This window comes from Mandrillus leucophaeus, unplaced genomic scaffold (genome assembly GCF_000951045.1).
Source record: "Mandrillus leucophaeus isolate KB7577 unplaced genomic scaffold, Mleu.le_1.0 Scaffold837, whole genome shotgun sequence".
Lineage (NCBI taxonomy): Eukaryota > Metazoa > Chordata > Mammalia > Primates > Cercopithecidae > Mandrillus > Mandrillus leucophaeus.
The window spans coordinates 487,640-488,622 of record NW_012109108.1 but is presented as its reverse complement, the minus strand read 5'-3'; the positions used below and the strand labels follow the sequence as shown (position 1 = coordinate 488,622).

The 983-nt window shown below is 30.9% G+C and overlaps 1 protein-coding gene across 1 annotated transcript in view; it reads right to left on the bottom strand.

The window, feature by feature from the left end:
* Positions 1-249: 249 nt before the first annotated feature.
* The window catches only part of LOC105530653 (alpha-S2-casein-like), a 19,544-nt gene continuing 18,810 nt past the window's right edge, over positions 250-983 (bottom strand). The window contains exon 8 of the mRNA XM_011968286.1: positions 250-334. Within this exon, the coding sequence (XP_011823676.1) occupies positions 273-334 (62 nt within the window). The 3' untranslated portion in view covers positions 250-272. The remainder of the gene's footprint in view (positions 335-983) is intronic.

Here is a 983-nt window from a genome sequence, read left to right as displayed (position 1 = left end):
TTCACAATAAGCCTGTTCAAACATGTTGGTAGTATGAAGTAATATGGTAGAGAACTGTGAAAGGTAGATTTTCCAGGCAAACCTAAAAAGAAAAAAGTTTAAAAAAAAAAAAAAAGCAATACTGGACTTATATATTACAGAAGATAGTTTTTGTTTATGTATACACACACACTTGTCCATCTTAGTCTGACAGAATGTTATTTATAACTATTACGAGTTAACATTTTCTCATGCTTAAGATAATTCATGGCACATAATATGATTTTTAATAACTATCTGTGTTTCTGCTTGATAGAGTCAATACAGTCTATGAGGTAGAAGGAGAAATTGTTTCCTGGTGAGATAAAGTTAAACAGTTTAATGAATAAGAGTTATTAGCAAGCTTATTCGATCTAGCATGCAAAAATAGCATTGTTATTTATTAATGGTACATATGTATATTTTCAGCCAATTTTAAAGGAACATTTTAATCTTATTTTCTAAGTTGCTTATTAGGCATATAAGATATTACTGCTTCCTATAATTTAAGCCTTTTGATCTAATTGGAATGTAGATTTTGGTAAAATAAAGTTTTATGTACAATGACTTTGGGGTCATATATCAATAAATCATTTTAAAATTAAATTCTTCTAATTACACTGTACATTTTTTGGCTTCTCTGTTTCTTTTGTAATTTTTCTATCAATTCAATACCTTCTGCCTCTATTTCATCTCTGATTCATCACTTGAACTTGTTGTATTATTATATCCTATCTCTAATTAGCAGTTAGCACATTGTATTGTCATTTCTGTGTCTTTGTCAAAAAGGGCTTTAATGAAGGTAAATTTGGTATCATAATTCTGTATCTCTCAGGTCTCTCACATCATGGGACATATGATAAGCTTTTTAAAAAATGTAGAATAAGGCCGGGCGCTGTGGCTTATGCCTGTAATCCCAACACTTTGGAGGCCAAGACGGGTGGAACACCTGAGGTCAGGAGTTC